This window comes from Podarcis liolepis, assembly GCF_965112155.1.
Source record: "Podarcis liolepis genome assembly, chromosome: 8".
Taxonomy (NCBI): domain Eukaryota; kingdom Metazoa; phylum Chordata; class Lepidosauria; order Squamata; family Lacertidae; genus Podarcis; species Podarcis liolepis.
Genome location: NC_139560.1, coordinates 58,012,711 through 58,027,059, shown reverse-complemented (window position 1 = coordinate 58,027,059; position 14,349 = coordinate 58,012,711). Strand labels below are relative to the sequence as shown.

At 41.0% G+C, this 14,349-nt stretch overlaps 1 protein-coding gene across 2 annotated transcripts in view; it reads right to left on the bottom strand.

The window, feature by feature from the left end:
- Positions 1-14,349, bottom strand: part of RIPOR2 (RHO family interacting cell polarization regulator 2) — a 104,364-nt gene that overhangs the window by 7,770 nt on the left and 82,245 nt on the right. The window contains exons 10-19 of one of the 2 annotated variants that reach the window (XM_083518574.1): positions 14,172-14,297; positions 12,537-12,685; positions 12,006-12,135; positions 10,347-10,493; positions 8,389-9,075; positions 7,329-7,510; positions 5,141-5,309; positions 3,923-4,058; positions 2,788-2,949; positions 796-954 (exon numbers count right to left, since the gene is read on the bottom strand). In XM_083518574.1, the coding sequence (XP_083374700.1) occupies positions 796-954; positions 2,788-2,949; positions 3,923-4,058; positions 5,141-5,309; positions 7,329-7,510; positions 8,389-9,075; positions 10,347-10,493; positions 12,006-12,135; positions 12,537-12,685; positions 14,172-14,297 (2,047 nt within the window). The remainder of the gene's footprint in view (positions 1-795; positions 955-2,787; positions 2,950-3,922; positions 4,059-5,140; positions 5,310-7,328; positions 7,511-8,388; positions 9,076-10,346; positions 10,494-12,005; positions 12,136-12,536; positions 12,686-14,171; positions 14,298-14,349) is intronic. The other variant, XM_083518573.1, reaches the window with a different exon arrangement.

Below are 14,349 nucleotides of genomic sequence, written 5' to 3'. Positions count from 1 at the left end.
GGCACAGGAAACCTTGCTGCTTTTTACTGTGCTACTGGTTAGAAAGCCACTTTCATTCATCTCCAAAAGTGCTCTTCTTTAAAAAAAAACAAAAAACAAAAACAAAAAACAAAACCTGAACACAGAAAATTTTAAGGAATATGTGAGGAACCGGATCAACCGTGAGTTTTTCCAGCAGCCTCCATAAGTCAAAATTAGTTTAACCGTCACCTTACTTTCTTCAACCATCCAGGTTGTTTTGCTGGCATCTTTGATATGGGACACCTTGTGGCAAACTGCAGAGTTTTAGTTGTTTAGTTGTTTAGCAGAGTTTAGAGTTTACACAGGAAGCTTGCCTAACTATTGGTCCAACTCCCATCTAACTCAGTTTTGCATTGCACTCTTTCACTGACCTGTCTTGAAATGCTGAAATCAACCTTAGGACATTATGTGTTCTACCACCGAGCTATCACCCTTCAACTAAAACAGACTTTACATTACATCATTCGCAATGGCTTCAAGACTCTCGGCTAATAGGAGTTATGTGTTTGTGTGTAAATGTGTATGGTTTTTATGCGAATTAACGCGTAGCAGATCCTGCTATTCAGGGAGAGCCCATGATTTGATCTTCAGATTTCCCCCAGCCATAGGTGTCGTTTTTGCCTTAGTTCAAAGCACACCGTTCATGTGTGCATTGTGAACCTTAACTTGAAACATACTCCTGCATTCTTTGGAGCAGCAAATGGAATTATTTCATGCTGTGCTTTTTTTTAAAAAAAGATAACGTTCCCTAGGAAACAGTATGATCATCCTTACCTTCTCTTGCAAGCTGAAGCAAATAATTTGCCAGATCGTGGACATTTCTGTTGGCAAAATAGTTGTAATACTGGAAAACTGTTATGATTTCCAAGGGCAGACTGGAGGAGAGGACAGGCTCCGCTCGATCCAAGATATGTGATACCAAGGTTTTGAACACTGTGCGTGACAAGATAAAAAAAAAAAGCAGATTAAAATTCTAGGAGGCACTGTGCTGATTTAATAAGTTTGCAAGTTTGTAAGTCATGGTACGGTGAATGCGGATGTTGCTTTTGATTCACATTCCTTCCTTAGTGCAACAGAGCCTACCTTCAACCTGCTACTGGCACTCATGATAGGGCAGCCACATGTCCAGAATTTCCCAGACATGGCCGGGATTCAGTCATCAGAAGCAGTGTCTGGGCAGGAATCACTGAAATGCCTGGGAAAATCTGGATGTCAGGAGTATAGATTTTGGCAAATTTACTTAACTCAAAATTCATTATTATTTTTCAGGGTTTTTTGGTGGTGGTGGGGTGAAGCTTAACTACTTTTGTGTCCAGATTTTCACTTTTTGAAACATGGCAACCCTAACCTATGACCAGCAGAAACAAAGAGTGCTTTATGCTCGCCTCTTCTGTGGACACGCCCCCAGCTCAGAGCTGCTCTCTACCAGCAGAGAGGCACCTCTGTCCCATCTTATTTACCTGCAGCCAGTGGATCAGGGCTTAGGATTGCTTTCTAAGTCACAGTAGAGCACAAGGGCTAAGGAACTGAGGCAAACGTGTTACATAAAAGTTGGGTTTTTATGAGGGATTTGAAGCAAATAAAAAGGTGGTAGCACACAGGCGGTGTGGGCAACAGTTACAAGCATACAGAAAAAGGCCCAAGTGTTGTAAATGAGAGTAAAGCCTCATGGAATAAACTTCAACGTAGAAAAACAGTGGACATGGGGTAGGAAGCGGGTGGAAGGAGAAGGATTTGGAAAGGTAACCAACAGCACCACTTTGACCCTCAATTAAATCAACCTGTAGTAGTAGTAGTAGCAGTAGCAGTACTAGTAGTAGTTCTTCAGTATTAAGTACCACATTCAACAGCTCAGTTACAGTGGTGCCTCGCAAGACGAAATTAATCCGTTCCGCGAGTCTCTTCGTCTTGCGGTTTTTTCCGTCTTGCGAAGCACGGCTATTAGCGGCTTAGCGGCTAAGCGACTATTAACGGCTTAGCGGCTTTAAGAAAAAGGAAACAAACTCGCAAGAACTCGCAAGACGTTTCGTCTTGCGAAGCAAGCCCATAGGGAAATTCGTCTTGCGGAACGACTCAAAAAACGGAAAACTCTTTCGTCTTTCAAGGCATTCGTCTTGCGAGGTGCCACTGTATTGCTAAATGTGTGGCCATGCAATGAAGCCAGCCTGGTGGTATCTGTCTCTTGGGAGACAATGGAGGACTGTGAAATTAAACCATTGGAGAGTTACAGTGCCTTCTGTGGCTGTAGAGACTGATACGGGAGAGACATGTTTTGTTGCAGCTTGTCAACAGGCAATTCGAGAGGATCTAAGGCATTCTGGTAGGCCCAAACTCAGCTGTGAGCCAGCTAATGGGTTTTCGGGTTAATAGGAGCTGGCTACTTTTGTAAGGGAAACCTATATTTCTCCAGAATCTGCTGGAAAATGCACACAAAGCATATCTATCTGCAAGTATTATAAAACAAAAGATGAGTAACTGGAAGACTGGAGCAGAGTAGCAATTTTTGCCTGACTGGATATGCTAGTTTGTATAAATCATCAACTAAATCAATATTTGTGCTTCAAAAGCCCTTTGTTTGGGTTAAGTCATTTTGCATTTTGGAAAATATAACAAAATATTTCAGTGTGCTAATGTCAGCAAGCAACTTTGAAAGACTTAATATAGCTGTCAGTAGCCATGATTTCTGCTGCAGAGATTTCTTGCAGACATCATCAATGAGACCGATGCTCTTTGCTCCTACTATAGAAACACACTGGAAAACTGTACCTGTTTCTGCAAGTCCCGGGCACTCGTCATTCAGCGTTGTAGCGAACATGGCATCCAGTTGCTTGATCATCTTGTCAGCAGAGATGTGGTAGAACCCAGAAGGACTGCTACATTTACTCCAGAAGGAAAGCAGAGAGACCCTTTTCTGGAATTCCGGAATTGCTGAATGGAAAAAAGATCACAAAAGATCACTGTTTTCAGTATAAGGAAGATAAATATTCTAATCACAGCTGAATGTTTGCAAAGCTTAAGAGGCCCCACTGAAGGAACACGGACTTGAAATTATAAGGGGTTGCACTGGCTTTTCGGAGTGAAAAATCTAAAAGGCAAAAGCAGATTTGTTCTGATTTGAAAAGGATAACCATAATTCAATTGCTAATCACCCTTTGTATACTTTGGACATGGATCCAGATCAATGTAAGCACCTTTATCCCATTGATTCCATGGTTAACCATGTACATTTCTATTGAAAATCAACGGCTCACAAGCTTGACTGGATTGTATGTGCTTACAAAAGAAACTGACTTTAATTTAGGGCTATTGCTTTTCTGCACACCCAGGCACTATGGTAAAGGGTTTGGTTTCTTAAGAATTTCAGATCTCGTTGTTTTTAAAAAAGGAAGAAGCAAACTTCAATCTAGCCCACATGGTGGCAGAGATATGCATTGATAATACACTAGGAAATAAAAAATTCCTTCCAGTAGCACCTTAAAGACCAACTAAGTTAGTTCTTGGTATGAGCTTTCGTGTGCATGCACACTTCTTCAGATACCAAATACTGAAGTGTTCTTCAGACACTAGGAAATGTTTGTGAAAATGCATTTCACTTCTGAAATGAATAATTTCTTTCAGTTTTCAACATTTCTGTTTCCTAACCTATGACTAAAGCCTATGATGCATGTTGTAGGGGAAACAGAAACTGCTAATCTGTTTTATAGTCCTTAGAAATATGACTGTTTCAATGATCTGGTGGACATCAATAATCCAATTATCGTGAACACACTTTAAAAACAACACACCCTGAATAAATACTTGTGCATAAATGGATACAGGACTGTATTCCACGCCATGCTTAAGGAATATTTAAATAGGCACCCATCCTTTCAAAATGGAAACTGTCTATGCCAGGTCTTACCTTCGCTTACAGGTCTGATGTTCCCTGTATTCTCATTGCTGATCTCTGCAAGACTCTCAATCACTAGAACCTGCTGAGACAGCTTATCAAGGAGGTTTCTTGTCACAAAGGGAGTTTTACTGGAGAATACAATTTGCTAGTGAAACAACAAAAGAAGAGCAAAATTTTAGCACGTTATGTATAATAAATTCTCTGGATAGAACTTACATTAATTCTGCTGATGTGTGTAATGCGGAGGCATGTGTATTTTAGCAAGCAAAAATAGTATTTTATTCTGCAGATGGGATCTGCAACGAAGTGTTGCAGTGTGAGGTTGTCCTGCTCAGGATTCCATCCAGTCATGCCATCTTTCAAGATATTCCACCCCATCATTCCAAGTTTTCAATCTCCTCCCAACAAAACACACACACACACATGTTGTTACAGAAGTTGGGTGCCTCCCCCTCTCTGCCAAGCAGTGGCAAGAGCCCATGGGGTTCTAGGCACTCACAGAGGTTCTGTGGGCCTTTAGAGAATTGAGACACGATGGCATTGAGAAATATGGTTCATTTCTATTTCTATTTATACCTTCAGTCTGCATGGAGGGAGTCTAGATCTCATAGCATGGTCATTTCAAGAGGGGTTTGTCTCCCACAGCAGTGCAGCTGAGAAGATCAAGGCATTTCCCCCGGCCAGCCTGCAGCCAGCCTGCTCAAGATGGATCCCAGCAACCCTTGCTCAAGACTCTTTTCCTGTCACCTCACATCCAGTTACCCTGGCAACCTTACAAACCCCCAGTCTGCTTACATTGCCAATGGCCCTACAGTGGTACCTCGGGTTACATACGCTTCAGGTTACATACGCTTCAGGTTACAGACTCCGCTAACCCAGAAATATTGCTTCAGGTTAAGAACTTTGATTCAGGATGAGAACAGAAATCGTGCTCTGGCGGCGTGGCAGCAGCAGGAGGCTCAATTAGCTAAAGTGCTGCTTCAGGTTAAGAACAGTTTCAGGTTAAGAACGGACCTCCGGAATGAATTAAGTACTTAACCCGAGGTACCACTGTATATTGTTTCTTAATGGCTTTAGCTTGCCCAGGTCGTTTTTTGCAAGGCCTAGCCCAGGAATTCCTCTGCAGCTTGTATTTCCCCCTTCACATCCCAAATAATCAAAATCCTAACATTTTTTAATTTCTAGGGTTTAGGGGGTCCCCCCCAAAAAACACCCCACTGTAGGTACCTGAATAAGCTGTGTGCAGTACTGTAAGTGCTTGACTATGGTGATATCAAGGCTTTCGTTCCCCGTGGTCAATGGAAGAGGGCTTCCAGCGACACTGGTACCAACTCCTGTGTCTTCTGTCAACGCTTCGCTGAGATGCCCCCTGGCTTCTGGGTGTTCTGACCTGTAACTGTTCATGCTGGGAGGTAAGTGAGTGGTTTGGATTTCTTTTATGCAGGCTCAACATGACTAACACCATGCAAAAGAGGGATTGTTGAAAGCACCGACCTGTAACCAGAAAGCCCTCACAAGGCCAAAAGGCTTTTAATGAAAGCATCATACCTCAAAACTGGCAGTGGCACAAGGTAGCCGGTGCCAAGTAAGTGTCCACATTTAAAGGATATATGGCTTCCACAGTGGCCTACTTGTTTCTCTCAAACAATGCCCCTTTTGTAAAGAGCTCTCGCTGTGAAGTCTTTGAAATCGGCCTTCATTAGAACTTGCTTTCTTTAAAAAAAATAATTTAAATGCACCAGCCACCCTGATCTGTTGACAACATGGTTTGCCAAACTGTTTTGCAGATTTCACTGGGTTATAGATTAGTGGTTTTGAAAAGTTATACAATTAAGACTTAATCTGTCAGTGCTTTACTAGCACATGATTAATTGCCAGCCAAGAAATTAATAAACAACAACCCACAAGTCGTTGAAGCAGAAGACATGGTGATTTCATCAGGTGTTTCAGGCACAGAACTCAGGTTTCCCATTTATTTATTTATTTATTTATTTACAGAATAATGCAAATCTCAATGTTTAACTGATTGTTTCACTCTTTAAACAATTGTATTTCTCAGTGGAAGGTGGATTATAGAGCATTTAAGAAAAGCTAAAGGGTGTTACTAGTTGTGCTATTTCAAAGCAGCAGCAGGGAAGCTACCAGGCTTTTCAGCATCTTCATCCAAACAACATCAGGTTCCTTAACCACCTTAAACAAAGAGTTATGGGTTTTATCAAACGAACTCTTACTCAAAGTAGATCCATTGAAACCAATGGTCTTAAGTTATTCATGCCTATTGATTTCAGTGGATCTACACCAGGGGTCAGCAACCTTTTTCAGCCATGGGCCGGTCCACCGTCCCTCAGACCGTGTGGTGGGCCGGACTATATTTTGAGGGGGGGAAAAAATAATCGATGAATTCCTATGCCCCACAAATAATCCAGAGACACATTTTAAATAGAAGGACACATTCTACTCATGTAAAAACACCAGGCAGGACTCACAAATAACCCAGAGATGCATTTTAAATAAAAGGACACATTCTACTCATATAAAAACAAGCTGATTCCCAACCGTCTGTGGGCCGCATCCGGCCCATGGGCTTTAGGTTGCCTATCCCTGATCTACACTGAATAAGTGATAGTTGGAGACAAGCCAGGGCATTCTGCTAAGGTGCTGTTGTTAGGCTTGACCCTGCATTGATCAGAATAGATGGATTGCTGCAAGTTCACACTTATAATGGCCAACTCAGAAGCAACTATTTTCTGTTCAGGTACGAATTAGGAGAAGCTGGGGCATGGGTAGGCTTGTGATGGCATGACAAAATGGTGCTTTTTTTTGCATTTCATGATGTTTTGATGATTTTAAAAAGTATCATAGAATCTTAGTTTCATAAAACTGTAGAGCTGGAAGGAACCATCAGGGTCATCTAGTCCACCCCCCTGCAATGCAGGGATCTTCTTGCCCAACATGGGGCTCAAACCTATAACCCTAAGATTAAGAGTCTCATGTTCTACCAGCTGTTGTTTTAAGCTGGAGTTGGGGACATTTCAGCCAAACGGTAAATAAAATATGAGCAACACTGTAAGCAGTTCTTCTAAACTAAATTAGCTGCTGGGTGACCTTGGGCCAGTCACACTTCTGTGAAGTCTCTCAGCCCCACTCACCTCACAGAGTGTTTGTTGTGGGGGAGGAAGGGAAAGGAGAATGTTAGCCGCTTTGAGACTCCTGAAGGGGAGTGAAAGGCGGGATATCAAATCCAAACTCTTCTTCTTCTTCTTCTTCTATAATTGCTCTGTAGGAAAATCACTTATCTATAAACCCCAATATTTAGCTTAATCTTCCTTTAACAATGTGTGTGTGCCAGGACTGAAAGGACAAGTGCGAGAGTTTGGGCTTAAGTAAGAAAAGTACAAGATATTGGCTTCCGTACCTGTTTTTCTCAACTTCTGTATCTGAGAATACACAGTCAGTGCCTCGACCGCCATTGCAAAGCTCGTCAGTACCACCATCATCTTCAAAGTCAGAGGTGTTGAGGAAATCAAAACTTTCCAGTGCACTCTCAACTGTTAGGCTTAAGCTGGATGACCTGCTGTGACTGATTGCTGGTCTGCACTGCAACAGGAAAAGCAAAATGAATATGTGAGGATGAGGGAGCTGATGAACCCATACACTCTCACTCCCCCACCCGCAACAAAAAGGCATAGAAACATTTTTTTTTAATAACAAAGAAGAAATTCTCTGCATCTTCCTGAAACTACCAGATTCAACAATACAGTTTTTCACAATATGTGATGTAAATCTTCTCTTTCTAGATTCTTATACTGTCTGGAAGTTGTCTGCCAACCAATGAAATGACTTTTAGTTGACACTTGTTTTTAATTGTAACACCTTTTATAATATCTCAATATAGAAGATACAAATTTAGTATATTTGTGGGGTACTTTCTACCATTGGTGTAGTATACTTGTGTGAGCTGGGTGCTCGTTGATTTTAGTCACATAAATGTCTGGTATTCACTTTTAATTTATTTATTTATGAATAAAGCTACAGTGGTACCTCAGTTTTTGATCGTCTCCATTGACGAACATTTTGGAACGCCGAAAACCCGTAAGTAAATGCTTCCGATTTCAAACGCACCTCAGAAGTTGAATGGCTTATGCTGAGGTACCACTGTATTTTTCTCAATTTTGTCTGTAAATTTGCACACCGCCCTTTATGCATTGGTTTTCGAACGTTTCGGAATGGTCTTCCGGAACAGATTACGTTCGAAAACCGAGGTTCCACTGCATTTCTATACCGCCGTATAGTATACAAGGCAGTGTACACTATAAAACAGAAAACATCATTTAAAAGAAAAAAATACAGATAATCATTCAGGTGACTAACTAATCAAAAATTAAACAGCTGCAAAGGCCTGTCAGAACAATAACAACAACAAAAGTATTCAAGAGATACAAGAAAGTTAAAAGCGAGGATGCCTGACAACTTACTTTTAGGATTTCGTCTAGGTGTGTTACTTCTTGGTCCAAATCCTGAAATTCTTTAAATTGTTCTTTATGAGGTTCAAGTGCTAGAATAAGTCCCTGAAATGCTTCTTCTAGGCTTCCGTCAACACAAGATTTATAGCCTTCCGATTCACCACTTATTGACCCCTCACAGTGCAGCTTTTCAGGTGTCATTGGGCATTCTCCTGAAGTGAGTCTTTTAACCAGCTGCTTTGTGATGTTGCCTTCAAAAGTATCCAGTTCCACAGGCTTGAGCTCTGACAACTCATCTGTGTCCTGCAGAAGTGATACCTGGGCACTATTATCTAAGAACAGGTTGCTGCTTCTTGAACCTAGAGACTTTTGGCAAACTTCAGAATCTATGCACGAAATCTTGTTTTCCTCATTCACTAGCACATGCTCTTGTGGTTTTAAGTCTCTGGATTCAGGTGTAGAGTCTACAGATGAGCTTGTACTGATATTGTCCATGGTGCGAGTTTTTGATAACTTCTGCCCATTGTGTTCTGGGGGCGTGACAGTAATTTCAGGATTAGGGTTATCTATGGTGCAGGAACCCACTAAACTGGATGATTGAGTGCAATCTCCATTGGGAATATCACTGAAGCTGAACGACATTGGCCTTTTCTCATTTTCTGCCGTCCCATTTTCAAAGACGTCATCAGGTGAATTTGACTGCAAATGTAAACAAGAACAGTTAAAGATGGAAAGCGGAAAAACTTTCCACACAAAATTAATGCTAAGCCACTAGCAGAAAATGTAAAAGTATTAAAGGTCTGTTGACTTATTTGAAGCCTAGTTGTAAAAGAAACTTACCTTTTATTATACTGATTTTTTTTTAATGAAATGATATGAACAGGAAGATATCAGTAGGCCAGAAAAAACCACAGCAAACAGAAAAGATCAGAGTTGGTCTATAATGAGCATAGGAAGGTTCTAAACCAATCCTGAACTGATGTTCTGTGAGAGGTACTGCAAACTTACTTAACTTCATGCACAAAACAGAGGAATAACAAGATTTGTGTTTGCTGGCCATATGCAAAATATGTATATGGAATACTGTAATGCCATGTAGCATGACTTTGTTGATATTACTACGTGTTGACAGATAATAAGTTAAAGGGTTAGAGAATATCTTTCTCTTCTTGCTCAGCATTTTTCACACTAAACTGAGGCATACTTTTAAAGTTTGAGGTTGTTTCTCTTTGGTATTTTGTTTCAAAGGGAAACAGCCTCAAACCCCAATGGGGCATAAATATGAACAATTAATTTCTAGTCTGCATCAAATTTATTTTATTTTATTTTCATCCTGCCTTTCAGTAAAATTGGTCCCAATTTAAATTTTCTTTCTATCCTGCATATAGAATATTGCCGGAATATTGTTTACAAGATATGAGCCCCTTCAATGTACATAGAGTCATACCTTGGGTTACAGCCGCTTCAGGTTGCGTTTTTTCAGATTGCGGACTGCCAAAACCCAGAAGTACCGGAAAGGGTTTCAGCAGTTGCGCATGCGCAGAACGCTAAATCACGCTTTGCACATGCGCAGAAGCGTCGAATTGTAACCCGCGCATGCACAGACATGCAGATGCGGGTTGCGAATGCTGCAGGTTGCAAACGTGCATCCCGCACGGATCACGTTCGCAACCCGAGCGTCCACTGTACATATATACATACATGTATATATGTATATATATGTCTTCTTCCGATGTTCATGTGTTTTCTCTTGACCTCTTGTCTAAAAAGAGGTTACAAAACTAAGGTCAACCATGAACATCAGTTAATTCCAAGTGTGAGTGTACAATAAATTCTTCAACACATGGTCAGCAAACTAGACAGATCTCACTGAGAGTATCAGAATCTGGGCAAGCATGAAAATAAGAGTAATTGCTTGAGCAATGCAGGGAGATAACTTATAAAGAGAGCTGCCGCCATTCAAGACTCACATAATGTTCTAGCCCTGCTCTAGGTCTCAGCCTGAGAGACAGCAGATCACTAAAGGAACGACTGCGGCGAAGCTTGTCAAAGAAAGCATCCTGCAGAGGATCTAAAATGGAAAGCTGGAGCCTCTCTTGTGGAGGGTGCATCCATTTCTTCAACCATTAAGCAAAAAGGAAGCAATTAGTTCAACTAAATCACTTTTATATGAGACTGTACGTTATAGGAATCTTTGGCTAAAGCAACTCTTGGAAATTAGAACATGTCAAAGGCCTCTATAGGGAGCTACAACAGCAATAAATGATTCATATATATATATATATATATATATATATATATATATATATATATATATATATATATATATATTTCTGAGTTTGTGGGTGCCAGATGCCTCTAATCCCTGCATCCAACAAGTGTTAAAATCTGATCAAGCCTTCTGATCTCTGGATCCAATAAGAGTTAAAAGCTAATCAAGCCAGGCTAGATTCCTGAACCCCTGGATCCAGTACTTGTTAAAATATAAGCCAGGCTGGCTTCTGATGAGGTCATTGCCTGGGTGATCATCTATTTGGAAAGGGCAAATGAGGGTTCTCCCTCAACTTGCAGACAGTGGGAAGAACAAAATCCAGAGTTTAGAGTTGAGTTTGGCTATGATATGACCTAAAAGCAAAGCAACAAGCAGAGAGAGAGACAGCCATGCTGTACCTCTGCTTGAATCCAAGGCTGTGACTACTGTATGGGGGAAACAAGACCCGTTTGGGGTGTTCATGCTGCAAAGCCCTCCACTGCAGGCTCAGGTTGTATATAATGTGAGCAAATAAACCATATATCATAAAGACACCACAGTCTCTGCAGTACCTCACTTCCAAAAGGAAACACAAACCCTGTGTAAGCACGCCTGGAAACCCTGGAATCTTGGGGTGGTGTGCAACTAATATATATGTTTAAAGTAGTCTTGAAGTTTAAATGATCAAATGTATGTTTATGCTGCTACTGCCTTCAGCCCCCCCCCCCACTTTAAAGCAAATTTATGGCCATCCAATAAAAGGGACTTCTCAGTAGTGTGGAATGCCCTCCCATCAGATGTCAAAGAAATAAACAACTATCTGACGTTTAGAAGACATCTGAAGGCAGCCCTGTTTAGGGAAGTTTTTATTGACTGATGTTTTAATGTATTTTTATCTTTTGTTGGAAGTCGCCCACAGTGGCTGGGGAAACCCAGCCAGATGGGCAGGGTATGTATGTATGTATGTACGTATGTATGTATGTATGTATGTATAAATAAACACATAAATAAATAAATAACATCATCATCATCATCTCTGCAATGAAGCTTTTTTATGTGCAACGGTTTATGAATAAAACAGTAGATTGTTTACAAATAAAGAATACACATATTAAGGTAAAATGTTAAAAATATTACTGCAACTTGGGTAATAGCGAGGGATCTATTAACAGCCGCTATCATGGTTAAAGGGGACAGGTATTTTAATAGTGGTTATTAGGAGTTAGAAATAAATTTGTTGTGCTTTAAAAAAGCTTAGAAGAAGATTGAGGAGCATCAGCATTGAACTTATGTAATCACAAAGTGGTGTAAAACTATGCATTGACTATAACTGTTATTTATCCACTGAGTCCGTATTAGAGAGGCACACTGAACTTACAAAGAATGAGTGATCCTTGAAGGTCGGGGTTTCTGGAGTGCCTTGGCTATACATGGACACTCTCCTTTGGAGAGCAGATGCTTTGTTTGTGTTGCCTGCGGATGGGGTCAAGTCCTCAACATCAAATGGGCTGTAAAAAAAGAAGAAAGAAAAAGCCTCTCATTAGACTGAATTACTGTTACAAGGCGCACTTGTTTTCTGTTCATTTTTAGGTCATCAGAGCAGGGACCTCCATCATCTTCCCAGTGAGTCTCTGTAAACAACACATTCACAGGATAGCCCTCTGGTACTCTGTGTTAATTAATCTGGAATAACTATGACCTACTGGTTTACATTTTACAGTCATGGAGGGCCAAAGTACATATTGAAATATGAAACCTTATGGTTTTTGTCTTGTATTACTAATCTTAGTTTACACCAAGTCTTTTCTTCAGTCTCCTTATTAGAGAAGCAAAAGACTATGGGCAGGGAGGCAGGAACCCACTTGATCTGAAGCACCATTCGCACAACCACCAAGTCAGCTTCACTTACTGCCAGGTGATTTCCAGATTCAGCTTTATCGTGCCAAGGTCATTGATGTCCACAGCAACAACTTGAGGCTGAGCAGCAAACAACTCTTTTGTCTCACAGGTAACACTTCCCACCAGGATGTGAGTAGCAAGGCCTTTAACTTCTGTGACCTTCAAAAGCAACACACGTTGATAATTAGAAACAGAATAACTATGTATTATGAATGGCACAGTAAGTCGGTAGCAGTGCTTAGAGTCAACTACAGTGGAATCTTGGTTTTCAAGCTTCTCGGAAGCCAAACGTTTCGGAACCTGAACTCCGAAAACCTGGAAGTAATTGCTTCAGTTTTTGAACACGCCTCGGAAGTCAAACGGCTTCTGCTGCGTGGTTTTCTATTTTCTCAATGGAAATTGCTGACAACCCCTTGCGCCTCAGATGTTGAACGTTTCAGAAGTCAAATGGTCTTCCGGAACGGATTACGTTCAACAACTGAGGTTCTGCTGTATTCCACATTTTTCTACAGTGGCCTTGCTACATAATATTGCATATTTTCTGAACCAGAAGATGGAACAATCAGCATTTGACTGGTATGCCCATGAGCAATGATATGAAAATCTGCCTTTTAAGAGACATTTGTTTTATCCACGACAAGAAAGGTAGGCTGCCCTAGCACACTTTTGTTAACATATGTCATTTGTGGCTTTTTTTGGTGCACCAAACTGCGGCTTTCATATTATTACCTAGGATTCAATCGCCCTTCACCCTAAGGTCCCAGGATGGGTTACTGTATTGAAAACAATATTAAAAACACTTTAAGAAAAACGAGTATGGTTGAGAAGGGTAGTGATGCACTGACAACCGAGTTCCTTACCTGACTCAATATATAAAATCACTGCAGGATACCTGGAGTCTCTCACAAAAATTAAAGGCATCCAGGATATGGTCTGAGGGCACATGCACCTTGCTGAAGCTAAGCTCAGCAGGTCTGAGTTTGGTCAGTGACTGGGTGGGAGAACCACATGCACACTGCCTATTCAATAAACTTTATTTGCGTAGCCGACAGGCCATAGCATCAAAGGCCAAACACATATAAATATAACCTCGGAGGGATGGTCAGATGCAGATAAATTAATAATCTCAGTACTTAAAACTTGGCAGAGGTAATAAAATAATAATAATAAAGCATAATGATAATAATAATAAGATCCTAGGCGAGGAATCCGGGTGGCGACACTGATGTCATTCAGACAGCAGCTCTCAGTCTCACTGCTCTCTCGATAAATTTGGCAACCTTCTCTGTTGTCAAGCTGCTCTGGTCGGCTAGGAGTGAGAACAATTTGGCTTCACAAGAGCGACCCGGGATGGCAGATAGGAGCAGCGTGATGGTCTCGTCCCTGAGATCTTTATATAGGGAGCAAGACAAGAGAACGTGTGACACAGTCTCCACGTATCCAGCTCCACAGGGGCAGAGCCAGTTGCCTTTGATTCCAAGATGAAAAGAAGGTGGGATTATAAATGTATGAAGATAATACACATAAATTCAATTAATATCAGGAAGTCTGAATGGCATTGCTTACTACCTGTAGAGCAGCATTATAGTCCTACTTGGCTAACATGTGGCTAGTTAAATGAAAACCATGATACTTATACTGATACCTTAATGGAGATCAACCCAACGATAAGAGGGAGGAAGACCATTTCTTCTCCATCCCAGCTTTGCTTGCCATTGACTTCTATTTTGCCTTTCAGTTTCCATCTCTGACGGCCATACCTCATGAAAATCTGTGAAAAAAGGAAAAGTTGTAGTGTGTTCTCTCAACCCACATATTTGTAC